Below are 17,261 nucleotides of genomic sequence, written 5' to 3'. Positions count from 1 at the left end.
ATTTAAATATTTTATTGGATCTGGGTCTGTGCCCAAAGTGATGCTTAAATCATAAAAAAATAAACTCTGTCTATTGTGTAACCTTAAGCAAAAACTCTTTCAAACACCCATAAAAATGTTTTATTTTCTTTACTTTTAGGTAACATTATATAATATTTTACATAATAATATTATTTACTACACGTATCAATAATATCACACCAATGTATCTACATAAAATACTTATTACTTATATACTTATATAGTAGTTATATAGGTACAAGGTGATCCAATTAATGTGTATATACACTCATTATTTCAAAAAGATTTACTTAACTTTTTAAAAATATTTTTTTCACATATGTTTATTATTATATTTATAAAGTAAGTTCACCTGTGTGAAACTCAAAAATATTATACATGCTAATATTATAAATATTAGACATGCTGTGTCCTCTAGAGTTTTTCAAAAAAAAAATGTTATCGCAATATTGTAATATTTTATCTATTAAAGTACTCATAAACCTCGCTTTAAAATTAAAATAAACGACGAGAGAACACAGATATATTATGTTCTAATCAGTTATCTTTATGCATGATACATAGGTCAATTTAAGTTTTACGCTATTATTAAAAATAACAAAACCGTAATGATTGTACTAAAACACTAATTTATTATGTCACAGTCTCTCTTTTAGATTCTGAGCGAAGCGATGAATGTATTGATTTTACAATTATGTGTGTTTTTTAGATTCTGAGCGAAGCGATGAATGTATTGATTCTACAATGATGTGTGTTTTTTTTTTATTTTTTATTTTTTAATTTTTTTTATTTTTTTTTTTATTTTTGTGTCTGTCATCACCTTTTAGGACAGTAAAAGTGCTTGGATTTTCTTCAATAGTAACTTTTCTGATAGGAAAGTGAATCTAGTTGGGACTTTGGGGGGTCAAAAGTAAAAATTTCCCAGTAGTTTTCACAAGCGACGTGAAAAACAAAAGAAAAATTAAGGAAAAACGGGAATTTTTACGCAAAATCTGTTTTCGAGAAAATCGATTTTGGTTTTTGGTGTAACTCTAAAACAAATGACCGTAGGTACATGAAATTTTGACTGAATGTTTATATTAGCATTTTCTATACACCATAAAATTTACAAAATATTTTGACTCTTTTTGAGCTGTTTACGGCCATTGTCAGTTTTCAATTTTTTTAGTTTTTTTTTCTATAAATATCAATAAAATTTTATCTGTTGAGTAAAAAAGCTTGAAAATTTAATAGATGGCTCCTAGGTTATTGTTTCAAAGGCAGATGAAAAAAATTCAAAATCCTTAGTCACAGTTTTTAATTACCTATAAGCATTTAAAGTTCAAATTTTGACAAAATACGGAAAAATCACGAAAAATAGCAAATTATTTTGATGAGAATTCATAAAAATTTTTCTTTTTAAATCTAGATTTGAAAATGTAATATAAGATTACTCATAAGTTTGTCTACCTTTATCAAAAAAAAATGTCTAGAAGAAACTTAAATTAAATTTTTTCGAGCGTCTGAAATTTATATTTTTACAACATTTGATATTTACTCCATTTCTCATGTAACAATTTTCTTATTTTTTTGTAATTAAAAAACGAATGTAGATACTTGAAAATTTCACTGAATGTTTATATTAGCATTTTCTATACACCATAAAATGTTGAAAATATTTTGACTCTTTTTGAGCTGTTTACGGCCATTGTCAGTTTTCAATTTTTTTAGTTTTTTTTTCTATAAATATCAATAAAATTTTATCTGTTGAGTAAAAAAGCTTGAAAATTTAATAGATGGCTCCTAGGTTATTGTTTCAAAGGCAGATGAAAAAAATTCAAAATCCTTAGTCACAGTTTTTAATTACCTATAAGCATTTAAAGTTCAAATTTTGACAAAATACGGAAAAATCACGAAAAATAGCAAATTATTTTGATGAGAATTCATAAAAATTTTTCTTTTTAAATCTAGATTTGAAAATGTAATATAAGATTACTCATAAGTTTGTCTACCTTTATCAAAAAAAAATGTCTAGAAGAAACTTAAATTAAATTTTTTCGAGCGTCTGAAATTTATATTTTTACAACATTTGATATTTACTCCATTTCTCATGTAACAATTTTCTTATTTTTTTGTAATTAAAAAACGAATGTAGATACTTGAAAATTTCACTGAATGTTTATATTAGCATTTTCTATACACCATAAAATGTTGAAAATATTTTGACTCTTTTTGAGCTGTTTACGGCCATTGTCAGTTTTCAATTTTTTTAGTTTTTTTTTCTATAAATATCAATAAAATTTTATCTGTTGAGTAAAAAAGCTTGAAAATTTAATAGATGGCTCCTAGGTTATTGTTTCAAAGGCAGATGAAAAAAATTCAAAATCCTTAGTCACAGTTTTTAATTACCTATAAGCATTTAAAGTTCAAATTTTGACAAAATACGGAAAAATCACGAAAAATAGCAAATTATTTTGATGAGAATTCATAAAAATTTTTCTTTTTAAATCTAGATTTGAAAATGTAATATAAGATTACTCATAAGTTTGTCTACCTTTATCAAAAAAAAATGTCTAGAAGAAACTTAAATTAAATTTTTTCGAGCGTCTGAAATTTATATTTTTACAACATTTGATATTTACTCCATTTCTCATGTAACAATTTTCTTATTTTTTTGTAATTAAAAAACGAATGTAGATACTTGAAAATTTCACTGAATGTTTATATTAGCATTTTCTATACACCATAAAATGTTGAAAATATTTTGACTCTTTTTGAGCTGTTTACGGACATAAGGCTGCTGATATATCGTTCTAATAGCAGTTGAAAAATATTAAAAATACATAGGCACAATTTTATTTTATAAGCATTTAAAGTTCAAATGTTGACAACATTTATCAAATTTATAATTTATTAATTATTTTGTAGTTAAAAATGTATAAAATGTTTAACTTTTATGGCTAGATTGAAAATTTAAAACAAGGCTCTACGTAAATTGGTTATATATAAATTACTTTATTCACAATAATATCATCAAATATACTTATTTCATAGGCTCCTATCATAGGCTGACTGACCGTTTTCGCTCAGAATCGTTTTTCTTATACAATGATATTATATCATTGAATTCAAATTTAACACCATCCATTACAGTGACCCACTTGTCACCTACTGTACAGCAGAGTGACATCCACTTACCCACCTTTTTATTTATAAAAATCTGAGTAAAAGTCACGAAGTTCTTAAGTATAATTCGAACGACCTTGGATTAAAATAGATTATATGTGTCGCACGAAATATTCGAATTTATAGTAATACTTTTATTGTAACCTTTCGATAGTCGATAAGTATTGTTTACAGAAATTATTTTTTATTTTTATTCGATTTATAGCTAGTAGCGTTATAGTAAGTTATCGGCTGGAGTTGTAAAATCTAAATTATTATACGTATATATCGAAGTAACAAATCTTTTCGTTCTTTCACTCTGGTGCAAGTTCTACCGGATGTTATTGATCTAATATCGTAATATGTTATAATATCGTTTAATCAGTAACTATATTTACATATAGGTATATCAATGATATTATGTGATTAAAAATGATATTTTATGGTGATTAGCACCAGTGAAGAATATTATTCGTACTTCATGAGACCTATTGTGACATGTATAGTACGTGACCTGGAAAACAGGCGTACTCATGTGCAATGTACAATAGCCAATAGGTCCATACGTTTAATGTGCATATTATAATGTGCTACAAAAAGGATCGTGTAAACCTTTTGGCTTGATAAACCATTTTTTTAACCATCGAGTATTTATATATAGAGCATTGTTCACAAAATGGGATTCGTGTTTCAAAAGCTTTTAAGTTCTAAAAAGTCACAAATGTTACAAACCCGGTATGTAATCGCGTGGCATATTTGAAAATTTACCCATAAGACTACATTTATTTTGTTCTTGTTATTTACATATTTTCATATTTAATTTTATCCACAATAAATATATTTTTAAACATTTAAATACATTTTTTTTTCAAAAATATGATTTAAATGTGGGTAAGAATTTAATATTTCATCGTAACGTCGAGTTTTTCATAAAATATGATAATTTAATTTGTAATTTCAACTGAATGGTTCATTGCTTAATAATTTGTTCAAGTTCGATTAGAATGTAATGAGGATGTATCATGCATTCTTTATCTAGCTTAGGGTAATTTTACTTAATATAAAAATACAAAGTGATTTAAAAAAATAGAAAATAATTGTTTGATAGTAAAGACACATGGTTTGCTAAATACATATCTATCGTTACTTATATTCTACCATACTAAAAATGTTGTTACATTTTAAATATTTGTTTGTAAATAATAATTATTACTTTCGATCATATTTTTATCGATTACTACAAACTACCTAGGTATATTTAAATTACGTTAAAAATGTCATACTTCAAAATTCATAAATGTTCAATAACGGAAATTTGCTGTGATAAAGTTTGATGGGGTTTTACTTGACAGCTGATGAAAAAAAAAGATACAACTTTAACACTTAAAATAAACCACTATCTATGGAGTCTATCTTCCCTCCATACAATTTATACAAGTACATGATGCATTTACCTTTTAGTAAGTATGCATAAAATAATATTATTTTCTATTATACTTATTACTTAGTTATAAGTATTTATACACAAATAAACTAAATGAATTTGCACGTCCCAAACTTGAATTGTATAGGAGTAGTAGTGTTCACACAGATCCTCCTCTGCTGTCGGTTCCAACAGAAAAAAAAAAAAAACTTGAATTGTATAACTTTCCCTCCTTTTATCTTTATATGTAAAATTTAACATCAGCCAATAATCTTTGTTGTTGTGGCTTAATAATAAATAAAATAAAAAAAAAACTAAATATATTATTATATTTATGGCGTTTTCGAAGAAATAATTTCAAAATAGTTTTCACATCGACAAGTATTTATTATAATATTGGGCAGTACTTAAACAATACTTTATAAATTTATATACATAACACATTTTACATTTTATAATATTACAATAGTTAATATTTTACAAGAATAGTTATTTAGAAAATATATAGAGTACATATAGGTAGATAATATTTAAAAATGATATTCAGTTTTTACACGCTTGTTCTGCAGTGAACTGGGCCCACGTAATATGTTGGCGGCGGCGGTCGCGGAAACCCGAAGCGAGGGGCTGGCACTCTCACCATTCTCGGGGGCCGTGCAGGCTGCCACGTGTACACGGCTGGGCCGAAGTTTTGCATCGGCAGCGTCGGCGGTGGAAACCTTGAGCGAGCTGCGGCCACAAGTCCCATACCGAAATTCGGTGGCTGCCACGTCGAGTAGACAGCCGGGCCGAAGTTTTGTACCGGCAGAGGCGGTCGCGCAAAGCCGGAGTGAGCGACGGCTACGTTTTCAGTGGCGAAATTCTGTGGCTGCCACGTCGTCGTGTAGACAGCCGGGCCGAAGTTTTGTACCGGCAGAGGCGGTCGCGGAAAGTCGGAGCGAGCGACGGCTACGCTTTCAGTGGCGACATTCTGTGACTGACAAGTGGATTTTTGGGAACGGCGGCCGTGGCGTCGGCGGGGCCGCGATCCCGGAAGATCTACTTGCGTGAATGCGTGTCTCTTCGTCCTTCCTTCGGTCTCGTCGTTCGCCTTAAACACAAGAATAATCACATAAATTATTATAATGTTATTATTATTGCGAAGTCGGTGTTGCAATCGGCTTGACCAACCGGCGTGTCCTTCGATTTGCAACAGCCACAAACCAGATCAAATCTGGAGTCACCGTTTTCCAGTTCAATCCAGTTTCGGTGAAATTTGCGCACAATATCCGTAATTTTTCGTAAGTTCAACAATACGGCGATCAGCAACAACCGGACGGTGAACTCGTTTACACAGTACATTGTTAGCGGTTATAAGTAAGTTATAATTGTAGACAAAATATTAGAATGACTAACAGTTAGGCTGCAGAATAACAAATGATGACGTTTTTCAAAAAACCGTTTTAAGGCGTGACTTTATAATATGATATACGTTGTCATGTTTTCTGATTGAAGCCAGAAAACAAAAATGATTTTAAACATAATACTATTATTTAATATCGAAAAATTAAAAATAGGTGGACATTTAACTGAATTTTAAATCTTCGTACACGCGTACAATATAATTAGATATACCTATAAATACTTCATTATGTTATCATGATTATGTATGAGATACTTATTACAAATATTTATTTACAAGTGTTTAGTTGAATATTATAAAAATCGAACCTCAGAACTTATACCTATTAAAGTAAATAGGCATATAAATATTTTATAACCAAGCTCAATAATTTTATTTGCGATAAAATATAAGTTGCGATTTATATTACTTTATTGAAAAATACATAGGCACAATATTTTTTTATAAGCATTTAAAGTTCAAATTTTGACAACATTTATCAAATTTATAATTTATTAATTATTTTGTAGTTAAAAACGTATAAAATGTTTAACTTTTATGGCTAAGGATTGAACATTTAAAACAAGGCTCTACGTAAATAGGTTATATATGAATTACTTTATTCACAAGAATATCATCAAATATACTTGGTAATATCATAGGCTGACTGACCGTTTTCGCTCAGAATCGTTTTTCTTATACAATGATATTATATCATTGAATTCAAATTTAACACCATCCATTACAGTGACCCACTTGTAACCTACTGTACAGTAGAGCGACATCCACTTATCCATCTTTTTAAATATTATTTAAAGATAAGAAAAATGTGAATAGCCAAAGTCCATTCAATAGCTACCTCTCACCACGGCCATCGGACTCCAGTGCAGTGCAGTGCATGGCATCGTCATATAATATTATTTCATTTTACAGTTTGCACGCCACGACTGTCGTGTGGATTGTATTTCCCATACATCCGACTTAACGATCCGTTAAAGTTTTCACATCGAGTACAAGAACAATCGTTGATGGAAACCGTGCAATGCGCCGCCTACTTGTTGGATAAGAAATTCTTAGAACACTGTACAATATAATATAGGTAGGTACTCGCGTGATAGTGTTTGTGCGCATAGTTTATGCTGCACAGTATCAATTAAAAGTAAATTATAGGTTATTAATATTACACTCGGACTTAATTATGGTGTTATCAGAAATTATTAAAACAAAATGGCAAGCGGTTATCAGAGGCATATTGAATAATAGGTTTTACTATTATTTTAACAGGTGCACTTCCCTGGCACCCCCACCTTAAAATATAGACATTATATTTGTATCTAAATAAAAATTCTAATGAGTAGCTTCCGAGTTATTAAAATGTTTATACTAAGGATAATAATCTTTAAAAATAGTTGTACAAAAATATAAACTATACGTAGTATTAGATGTAATATTTATTACACTTGGCCATTTCGATCGTTTTTTAAAATTATTTATACTGATAGATCAGTAGTAATAACTAACATCGGTATTCAAATCGTCTAACCCATATCTATTTAACCCACTACTATATAATATATAATTATTCTTAGTAGTAAGTATACAAAGTAATATAACTTTAAAACTACTCGTTAAAATTTTGATTTAGACACATAAAAATTGTCCATGAGAATGTTCACATATAAAAATAAAGTAGTTGATTTAACATCAAACTACAATGCTCAATATCTATTAGTTAAATCAACTGCATAGTCATTTATATTAACCACAATAATACGTTGACTCAACGGTGTTTCTCATAGTGTTGAAAAATGATAATAATTCATATAATAACACCCAAAATTAGTTGAATTTAGGAAGTTGTAGGTATTCAATATAATATAATACCGGTAGTTGAATTGAAAAAATAGAAAAATGTTGTTTTAAAACAGGATCTTGATTTATTATGAACTAATTTTGTAGTTGTTTCTACTCCAAAATAGTGTTAAGATTAACCATATTGGTATCTAATTGGTATATTTTATCACTATTTGTACGTAGTCCCGTTGGGTAGGTAGGTTAAGGAGCTAGATTTGAATAGCGTTTGAACCTAGGGGGTATAGGGTTAGATTCCCTCGTGGGAGCGATTTATTTTTATTTTCATAATTAATAATCACCATTGTTCCGTATCTGGGGGTTATTTTAACTACTGCAAAATCTCAATTTAAAACCATTTTAAAATCTCAATTTTAACCATTTCTTGGGGTTATTTCAACTACAGCGTAGTTTCAATTTGAAACGAATTTAAAAACTAAATTTACAACATTACGAAAGTTAATCTCACTACGTACGTTATGATATCTTAATATACCATTATAATGTATTTGTCCTAACAATATAACTTTAGTCTTTTTAATTATGTTGAATAGTAGTAAAATCAACACTTATTGAGTCCTAAGTCAAAATCGACGCTCAAATGTATTAGACATTAACTACATTTGGAGTTATGACAACTAACGATGTTTATGTGTGATTGACACATCAGAATTTGAATACATCCATAATTTAATCTTTAAAAATGGCCCTGTATACCTACTACGTTTCTAGTATATTATATTTTCATTTTTTGTAATTATCTGCATAGAAAGGTATGCATAATGTAGATATAAAAGTATATTATATCGTTGGTAGACGATATTGTTATGTAATGAGATAAAAAATAATAATATAGAGGCAAGTAATATATGGTAAAATTTTAAAATACTATATATTTATTAGATTTGTTATTAATTAACTGTTCATAATACTGTCATAAATCAAATAATATACATTAAAAAAAAAAAAAATTATAGTTAATAAAATTATGTAACCCTATTGTACGATATGTTGTTCAACGTAGGTGTTATTATAAATGTCCTTGCATATCATATTTTTATTAAGGTAAGTACCTAGCTTTATTACTATAGCTTATTTTTATCTGTTTTTAGTCCGCCCCATACTACTGTAGAGGTTGGTAATTGATAATTACTGATTAAAAGTATATAGCAAGTTAAATGTAATTATAATGCAGCTCAGCCGATCCCCGAACTATAATAAACTTGGTATACCTACACGGCTATACACTATACGCAGTTACATTTTATTTGTACCTTATAGTTAATACAAATACCAAGGATATTTGGATTTCTTGAGAATGGATGATAGCAATAGAGTTATGAAATTGAAAAAGAACCAAGGAGGTTACATATTCTTGCATTTATAGTTTCATAATAATTGTTATATAATGGTAATGGTATACATTTAAAATTACGAACATTTTAATTTAATGACTGACGTTTAACAATTGATTATTTTTTAGTTTTAACTGATTTCATGGAACAATTTGTTTTGTCATAAATAGCTATTTTATAAAACAAAAAAAAATGTTAATAAGAAAATTTCCAAAAGCGCTGTGTTTCATTACGTGTATGGAAATATTTTTATAGTGCCAAAAAACATGGGTTTTTTTATGCATTTAAAGACACGTTGATGAGTAGTTTTCCGGAGACTATTTATTTATTCTTCTATACAGCATAGTAAGACAATTTCAAAAAAAATTAAATATAGTACCTAATTAATAAAAATTAAATATAATATTTGATTGTTAATATTTCGGAATGTATCGGTTTTGCAATAAAATTATGTTTCTTATATTAGTATTTAACCTTTTTGGACAGGCATTATTCTCAGATTAATCGACTTCAAAATGAAATTCACTTTAATTTATTACTATTCATTTTGGTATTTTTCTAGTTTTCTTGTTTAGAAATGTTTTCTGAATTACTTATTCATATTTTAAATGCTAAACTTTAGTAAAATATAATAATATGTAGAACTCATTCGATAATATTATGAATGTTGTCTAATACTTACCTATTGGCTTTTGGTTTTAGTGCTATTTTATAGATCTTATAACATATTAACGAAACAAACGAATTAGTGTTTTTAAATATAGTTGGGTTAACGATAAAGTTAGTTTTGGGTTTATGGTTTTACTGAGATTAAAATTAAAATTTATTTTTGTTGTTTATAGTTTTTGTACGATTTTTTTTGTTTTGATTTGGTTTTTTTTATTCAAAGTCTTATGTGTGTGGTTTCATATTTTAGTGACATCAATATAATATTAATATGTGGTAATAGTGATATTTTATAGGCTGTATAGTTTATAGGACTACAAATAGATTGTTTTTAAGCTTCCTATAAATACACACTGCATCATTATAATATATTTACATGTATAATATGCATTCTAAATGTTCATATTGTTTAGAGTAGGTAACTAGTTAGTAACATAATTACGATTATGTTGATTTTTATAAATGTAAATACATTGAGGTAGAAGCATTAAAGTTTTTTTATTTGAAGAATTGTATTAAATACGACTGAGTTTAAGATCAAATGTTTCGTTCTGATTACAGCCTATAAAAATACATTTAAAATGTAAATAACATACTTATACCTAGGTGGCTAGGTACAATTACAATAATAAATAGGTATTTAATTTTACTTGGGTAGAGGTTTGAAATACCTACTTATAAATTTTACTGTATATTAGTATACTAACTATGTAGTTAACTATAACACGAATTCATCATTCATTACAATATATTTTACAAGCAGATAAATTAAAATAAGATATATATATATATAAATATTAAATTTTACTACAGTAGGTAACTTTAAACCTGTATTTAACAAATACGTGTACGAGAAATCACAGATAGTATTTCCGTGATTTGCAGAATATCATAATATTTATCATTTATATAATAATTGATAATATTATATAGTTTTTGAAAAAAAAAATTTGGATCCCATAATATTGTAACATGCATAGCATGGTTTCGTATTAAAATAATTACTCATGGTTTAATAATGTTAAGGTAACGTTTAAAAATACTGTATTCTGATAATATAAAAATAATTTATGATGTATAATTATTGTTAGCTTTATACATAAACAAAGTTTATTGCGCGAACAGCGTGGACATCGATTGAAGTTGTTATTTACATATTTTAATTAATATTATATTGCAGTACATGTATATATTATTATAAATTATAATATAATATTATTTTATACTATATAAAGACGTTATATTATATTTTACGTATGTTCGAGGTAATCCTCAGAAACTAATCGACCGATTTTTATAAGGTCTACCTCGATCCATCCAGCATCGTAGTGATGTCATAGGCTACTTTTTACAAAATACCTATATGCTTGTTTTTCATCATAATCTGCGTGAGATCGAAATATTCAAATTTGTTTGACAGTCTCATTTAAATGATCGATTAAAATGCATGGAAATTGAATAGAAAGTTTCTCATAAGTAATACTGGAGTTATAAAAATGTTTGATCCACGTAGATTTTTTACAAGCGTTTGAAGTTTGAATTTTGCAGACAATATTTGTCAACATCTCGAAAATTATTTTTTATTTAAAAATTCATAATATTTACCAAGGTTTGAAAATACGAGGTTCCTTGTAAGTTTTTCTCAAAATTTGATTGTAATGGCACTGATACTTTTTACGAACTTCTAAAGTTTACATTTTGACAAACTACTCGTAGATGGTTATACGATAAAATATCTCCATTAAAAATATCTTGTCAAAATATCTCCAGTATAAAATATCTCTGTCAAAATTATCTCTAATACAATATCTCCCGATTCCCTCAAATATCAATAAAAACGATTTATGCTTTAGCTATATTTGATAGAGAAAATGCTATTGACGGTGATAGTGATTGTACTTTGTACTTCCCTCTGGCTCCATCATGGTCCGCTTACAAATACAGATTAAGTTACAGATAGTTAATTTTATTTGATTATACCTAATCGATAGATGACAATTTAGACGAGCGGTTCCGGTCACACACGCTGCGTGACATTGGTTTGTGCGTTACGCATGTCTGTTACCTAAATATGCCTTTAAAATTTGTTGAAAGCCAAAAAGGTAAACAAATTTTAATAAACGACGGATATATGCATTTATATAATAAAAAGGGTAGTGATAATTTTATTTGGCGTTGTGTCGATTCTTAAAAATATAAATGCAGCTCATGCTTTACGTCAACAATAGATGAAACTGGTATGTGTTACGTTTTATTTTAACAATATTTGTATTTAAAATACTTTTTTTTTACAATATTTTATTTAAAACAATTTTAAAGCGACAATTATGAAAGAGTCAGTTCATTATCATGCACCAGATATTTCAAATGTCCAGGCAAAAATAGTTATAGAAAAATTGATAGAAAACGCTTAAATCACAGAATTATCAACAAGAAACATTATTAGTAGAACGATTTCAACAACTGAAGTTGGTGTCGTTGGCCAGTTACCAAGTATAACTTCGATATGTCGTCATTGGCGCAATTAGGGGGTGGGGGCTTGACTAAGATTTAGCCCCCCTCCAAAAAAATATCCCTTATTGATTTAGATATAAGCCTCCTATAGGTTATTTTTAATAAATAGTTTTGCTAGCCCCCCCTCCAGAATTTCAAGCCTAGTTGCGCCTATGTGTGTCGTACAATCCAAAGAGTGAGAACGAAAAATTAAAAACCATCTGAAGAAGATATTTTGATGAGTCACCCTCGTAGATATATTTCACACATATATAAATAATGATTTCTCATCAAACGATTTTTTAGTTTTTTTAATGAAATTCAAACTGAATATTATCGTAGAAACATTCCACTATTAATCTACTTAAATACTATTTAAACCACCTAAATTACGAGTTCATATACTTCTATATATTTTTCAATATATTTGGACTAATTTTAAGCTATTTGTAAGCATTTGAAATTTCTGAAGTTTTTAGGTTTTTTTAAAGTGTTCACACAAATTGTTAAGTTTTTAACATAATATATAGGTATACAGTGTATACTATACACCTATATTTTTTGGGCTTGAAACAAATTTTTTTACTGTTGAAGCTGTCAACTCACAAAGAATAACAAAGATGAAATTGATGTTATATAACATTATTAGTTATTATTATAATTTATTTTTTAGTGTTATAGAACCTATAAACGTTGCCCCTAGCAACCAATGAATAATATAATTACACGTTACCATAGCAATAATACCTGCAAAAAAAAAAAAATAATCCGTAAGATCTGAATCAATTTTTCTTTTTGTAAGTAATTGGACCTTTATAATTTTGCCCTTAGCAACATATGATTAATATAATTACGTTACCGTGTCATCATGGTTGGTACATTTTTTTGTATCATAATTTAAAAAATCTATGTGAATTCAATGTTTTTCAGTGCAGTAGAGAAAAATAATATCAAGTAGCACGCTACGTTTCAATCCTTATATAAATGTCAATAAAAAAATGTATGATGGTTCGAAAAGCTTGACATTTAAAACAAGAATCCACATAAAAGTTGTTTTTTTTACAATTTTAAAATATTTTAAACACATAGCTAGGTACTCACGATTTTTTGATGGTAACATTTTGATGAAATGGATATTTTAAATTTAATAATAACAATTTTGGGTATTTTTTTGGAATTATATTCGTGGGAACATACATTTATACGTATATTTTACTATAGGTACGCAATGACATTTTCAAAATATTTGGATAAGGGGCGAGTAGTCCGTTCCGTAGTGCCTACGCGGAACGATGAATTATTACGTGCGCGAATCGCCGTAAAGTATATTATTGTTTTATGTAAGGCGCTAATCGCCAGAAATTTATATATTGTTTTATGTAAGGTACTAATCGCCAGAAATTTATATATTGTTTTTTGTAAGGCACTAATCGCCAGAAATTTATATATTGTTTTTTGTAAGGTGCTAATCGCCAGTAATTTATATATTGTTTTTTGTAAGGTACTAATCGCCAGAAATTTATATATTGTTTTTTGTAAGGCACTAATCGCCAGAAATTTATATATTGTTTTTTGTAAGGCACTAATCGCCAGAAATGTATACATTGTTTTTTGTAAGGCGCTAATCGCCAGTAATTTATATATATTGTTTTATGTAAGGCACTAATCGCCAGAAATTTATATATTGTTTTTTGTAAGGCACTAATCACCAGAAATGTATACATTGTTTTTTGTAAGGCGCTAATCGCCAATAATTTATAATATATTGTTTTTTAATTGTTGTAGCGACGCATAGTGTGTGCCGTTTATTATTATTATTATTATTGTTATAAACATTATAGGAAGGGTAGCAGCTGGCCAACCGAGCACCGTCATATCTGTGAGTTTTTATATACCTACACATTATTATTATATTCGTTCGGCCAGAAGGCCCGTGTGTTATTATTAACAGAAATTACACGCTGATATTGTGCCTGAACCCTTACTGTTATACATTTATTCACATAGTTTTTAAGCACACACCCACACAAGTACTACACACATATACACATACCACACAGGTCGGTCGTGGAGTAGTGGTGTAACGGAGTATTTTGGTGACCGGGCCGTTCGCGGCCTGTACAATATTAATATTAAGGCGCTGACTGACGCGCATCTGCTCCGAATCGTTTCCCGTATACATTGATTTATGATTGAATTCAAAGTTAACATATCCATTATAGTGATCTTTTCAATTACGAGACACACTCGACTCCGACATCACAGCAGAGTAACCACTCTACTGTAACCTACTTTTCCAATTTTGTCAGGTTTATATTTTGTGCAGACCGATGATGTGTATTGATATTACAATGGTGTGTGTTTATTTTTATTTTTGTGTCAGTCATCACCTCTGGGAACACTAAAAATGCTTCAATCTTAAATTACAATATATTTTTCGGTGGGTAAATAAATCTAGATGGTACTTTGAGGGGGTGAAAAGTAAAAAATTCCCAGTACTTTTATTAATGACTTGGAACTTGGACTTTTATATTCATTCAAAAACAATAATAACCGATATACTTATCGATATTACGGGGTTGTACAGTGGTGGTCAGACGAAAGGGTGGTGAGAGAGATAGACCCCCATGACTTTTTTTTCGATGTTGAAGATCTGATAACCATAAATTACATTTTTTTAATAACCAAATAGTGCATGTTAAAAAATCATCCATACCCCCTTGACAAAATTATTTGACCGCCACTGGGGTTGTATATATATATATATATATGGGATATATTTATAGTATAAATATAGTATATACTATATTATACAGGAGATAACAATACATTTGAAATATATTCAAAAAATGTTTGATACTGTTACATGATCACAGTGATACCGAGACAAAATTAATCGCCAGATTATTGATGTACCTTCTACTTACCTACCTATATTATATTATATTATATTACACATTGGTATCACATTGTTAAGTCTTATGAGAGACGCATACGATATACCAAACTGGTTTTTTTGTACGAATGGCTAAGCCGTAATCATACGTTATATTAATGAGACTGAACGCATTACCAATAAATCGTTAATTGAACCTTCATCAAAATGTAAAATAATGGTTATTTCTATACCGCTATGGAAGTCACTGTTTAATGTTATAAACAGGGAAAAAAATTATTATTTATTACCATGATATCTATTAAAATTTCAAATGTATGCATTTGTGTCATTATTTTTTTTCTCCCAAATTTCGGATATCTTTTTATGACTAGAATCCTAGCAGAGACATTTACAACTTGGTCGGAGAGAAACGAAGAGAAGATATTATAGGTACAAGATAATAATAATAATCGTGCACAAGGCTTATCATTTATTTGAGTATAGCATAATATTATAATAACGAAAAACCTCGAGAGGGGGACATGCGTGGATATTTGGTGAACATTACATGCGTGTGCAAGGATTATTTATATTATAATATTATATTAATATGTAAGTATAAATATAAATTAAAAACAAATAATACTTGGCCATTGCACTTTGGTCAATGATAATGCTACGAGACGGACTTCTGCAACTATTTTATAGTCATTTTGGTTCAGCACGCATTTAAAAATGTTTCTACCAGTGATGGTAAGCGTAATAGTTAAGCTTTCGAGAGAGCTCGTATGCTTGTCGCTTGTGCTATAACTCTAGTGAGTTGTAGTCGTGGCTAAACACATGGAGATATTAAAAATAATCGTCTTTGGCTAGTCAGGTAGTATTTAGTTATATTTCGAAGATGGTGTCGATGGTATGTAACGTGAGCGCGATTTGGGGTAGTATGGACGTTGTGTTTTCATACGTTACCCGCCTTATCAATAAATTGTTTATACGCCTTATCCCTATGTATGTTTCATATTGATTTCGGGGCATTGCAACATAAAAGAAAATCAGGGGTCTTGACAAATAAGCTCGAAACGCAATAATAAACAACAATAATACCCAAACACAATATTTTTTTTACATAACCTACATAAGCAGTAGGTAATCTAGACAAATACTGCATTAATCTACAAATGGAACATGAAATGGCATAATGATACGGAAAACTAGCTGAGAGAAAATTCAACTAAAACACTCCGTTGAAGTCTTGTCAGCCAAACCGCTCATTATAGTTTAAAAGAGTTACACCAAATAGGATCAGAATTATTGGTCACACTATAGGAGCTCACATAGATATACCTCACGGCAAAGACGAACATCCATTATGCCTGACATGCATTGTAATAACTACAGTCAAACACATTGTCATCCACTGTCCAAATTACACAGAGGACAGAATTGAATTTCACATTTCAAAAAAATATCGAATTGCATAAATTAATGTAATGCAAGTACAACGATAGTCTAATGGCCTAAATGTAAGCTAATGACCTTGTGGGTAGTCGATGCTCAAGTAATAATAAACAAATTACGATAGCACATAATATTTTATATAATAAAATAAGTGTGTTTTGGACTTACTAACCCCACGCATGGAGTGGTGGACTGTGCAGGTTATCGTCAAGTGTTACAACGAGTTATTGACATCGATTGCACCCGCTTGTGACCTATACGGCTATACTTACGTTTATTTGGGAGGTACACGCCGCCTGCTGTTGGAAACCACACAACCGCAGTTTCTCGTTTCCTTTGAATCAGCCTACAACATATTATTACACTTATACATTCAACGAATCTTTGCGTCCGCAGACACGATTACAAATTAAATATATCCGTAGGCGTGTCCTTAAGTATATTACTTATACCTATGTATATGTAAATGTCCCACCGTCCCGGAATGATATTGTCACTGAGTCCACGGTATAATAATGCGTCCAGCCATGTTTATTTGTTAGTAGTTATCCAAGACAAAGACTGCACTATACTGCAGGGGCCAGGGAGTAG

The 17,261-nt window shown here is 29.2% G+C and overlaps 1 protein-coding gene across 1 annotated transcript; it reads right to left on the bottom strand.

Annotated features, from left to right (window-relative positions):
- Nucleotides 1-5,127: 5,127 nt before the first annotated feature.
- LOC132950980 (uncharacterized) lies at nucleotides 5,128-16,978 on the bottom strand. The gene is made up of 2 exons (XM_061022626.1): nucleotides 16,843-16,978; nucleotides 5,128-5,678 (listed from the first exon to the last, which is right to left on the bottom strand). Exons 1-2 carry the CDS (start codon nucleotides 16,849-16,851, stop codon nucleotides 5,139-5,141), a joined length of 549 nt encoding a protein of 182 aa, XP_060878609.1. The 5' UTR covers nucleotides 16,852-16,978; the 3' UTR covers nucleotides 5,128-5,138.
- Nucleotides 16,979-17,261: the final 283 nt, after the last annotated feature.

Source organism: Metopolophium dirhodum, chromosome 8 (genome assembly GCF_019925205.1).
Source record: "Metopolophium dirhodum isolate CAU chromosome 8, ASM1992520v1, whole genome shotgun sequence".
NCBI classification, from domain to species: domain Eukaryota; kingdom Metazoa; phylum Arthropoda; class Insecta; order Hemiptera; family Aphididae; genus Metopolophium; species Metopolophium dirhodum.
Note: the sequence above shows the minus strand (reverse complement) of the source record. Positions and strands in the feature narration are given on the sequence as shown.